This window comes from Colias eurytheme, chromosome 28 (assembly GCF_061535395.1).
Source record: "Colias eurytheme isolate Ceu_HAF_F1 chromosome 28, ilColEury1 Martin Lab GWU primary, whole genome shotgun sequence".
Classification (NCBI taxonomy): Eukaryota; Metazoa; Arthropoda; class Insecta; order Lepidoptera; family Pieridae; genus Colias; species Colias eurytheme.
In genome coordinates, this window is record NC_143007.1 from 4233137 (window position 1) to 4234531 (window position 1395).

The 1395-nt window shown below is 33.5% G+C and overlaps 1 protein-coding gene across 1 annotated transcript; it reads right to left on the minus strand.

Annotated features, from left to right (window-relative positions):
• LOC149896577 (uncharacterized) lies at window positions 1–1121 on the minus strand. The gene is made up of 2 exons (XM_090117574.1): window positions 1068–1121; window positions 1–433 (listed from the first exon to the last, which is right to left on the minus strand). The coding sequence occupies exons 1-2, from the start codon at window positions 1119–1121 to the stop codon at window positions 5–7; spliced, it is 483 nt and encodes a 160-aa protein (XP_089973700.1). The 3' UTR covers window positions 1–4.
• Between the last annotated feature and the right edge of the window lie 274 nt (window positions 1122–1395).

A 1395-nucleotide genomic window follows, 5' to 3' on the forward strand; every position in this document is an offset into this window, starting at 1 on the left:
ATCTTTAAAGTAACAAGTTAAGCACGGCTTGAACGACCATAACAACCAATTGGAGTAACCCTGGTAACAGACTGCCGCCAATGCCAACCAGAACGTCGTCTGCCAAGTCTGTGATCGCTGATACCAAAGTCGAGAGTAGGTTTTGCATGTTGGCAACCCCTGAACTAGGAGTTGAAGGGTTCGCGCCAACTGCATATTCTGGCAATGATCTCAAGAAGTTCACAATGGCCAACGCTTGGGAATATAACTTCAATAAAGAAGTTTCTAGAGCGCTCAGATCTACAGGAATCAAACAGCTGATGGATGGCGGGAGAGTGTCGAAAATTGACAGTAGAGATAGAAGGAGGTTGTATACGTTGTTTAGTAATGGAAGTAGGATATTTACTAGGGGATATACTGCTGGCAGTTGGACGGATGTCGCGGTGACTGGTCGCTGAAAAAAAAACGCATTTAGAAAAAAAATACAATAGAATGTTAAAGATGGATCAGGGTGACAGCTGCTGTCTCTTTCTTTAGAGGGATGTAAATTGGAGGAAAAGAGACAGTCTTATTTCTGTATTTATTGAAAGTAATTTTTGTAAGTGTATCTAATTTCCCTTGTGATATTGGGTCAATGTCAATTATAATGGTTATAATTTTTGCTGATCGAAATAATTTTCCAGGCACATAGATAATGAACTATACTGAATTTTTTATACTATTTCTTTTCTGCAATACTTAAGTTTATTAAAGCCCTTACAATATTACTAATTCTTAAAATATTATATTATCTATACACATGTCCATGAAAATTATTTTTATTTTTTAGTAATTTAATATTATTGGAATCTTGCAGATTTGTTTAAGTACCTATATGTTTTCCTTTGTAAAATCACAGAATGTTCCAGAAAGGTACTTATTTTTATCAAATTTAATGTATTATCTGGAAGAACCAGCGTACCTTGATCTCTGATCCCAATGTACCGTCATACAACAAGAGCTCTACTCTTTCTGGTTTTTCTATTAAACAAAGATGTGATAGAACATCTTTCTAATTTAGAAATAAAAATGGTGACTACCAAACTCACCATAAGCAAACAAACGGCTACAAACAAAAACGCAGCACCGATTTTTCGACCCATTTTTGTAAACAAAAAAAAAATATTTACCGAAATGACCTATTCCCGACTACCAGACCGTTTTTTGTGGCGCTTTTGTAATAAACACATATTTTATATAATCATTTGTTTCAATATTTTGTGTCAATAGGTATTGATAAGATTGTAATTCAAATATTTCTTAAGCGATTCTTTATTGCGCATATCTAACTATCGCATTCTATCAAAACATAGTTCATTTTTATGTAATTATGCAAAATATTGATCGAAATATAACTGATATATTATTTATTAGATA

Bases quoted from the DNA above. Each gene is read 5' to 3' on its own strand.
- LOC149896577 (XM_090117574.1), bottom strand. From the start codon at position 1,121: ATGGGTCGAAAAATCGGTGCTGCGTTTTTGTTTGTAGCCGTTTGTTTG. The intron at 434-1,067 runs GTGAGTTTGGTA...TTTTTTTTTCAG, and splicing joins TAGCCGTTTGTTTGCTTATG to CGACCAGTCACCGCGACATC.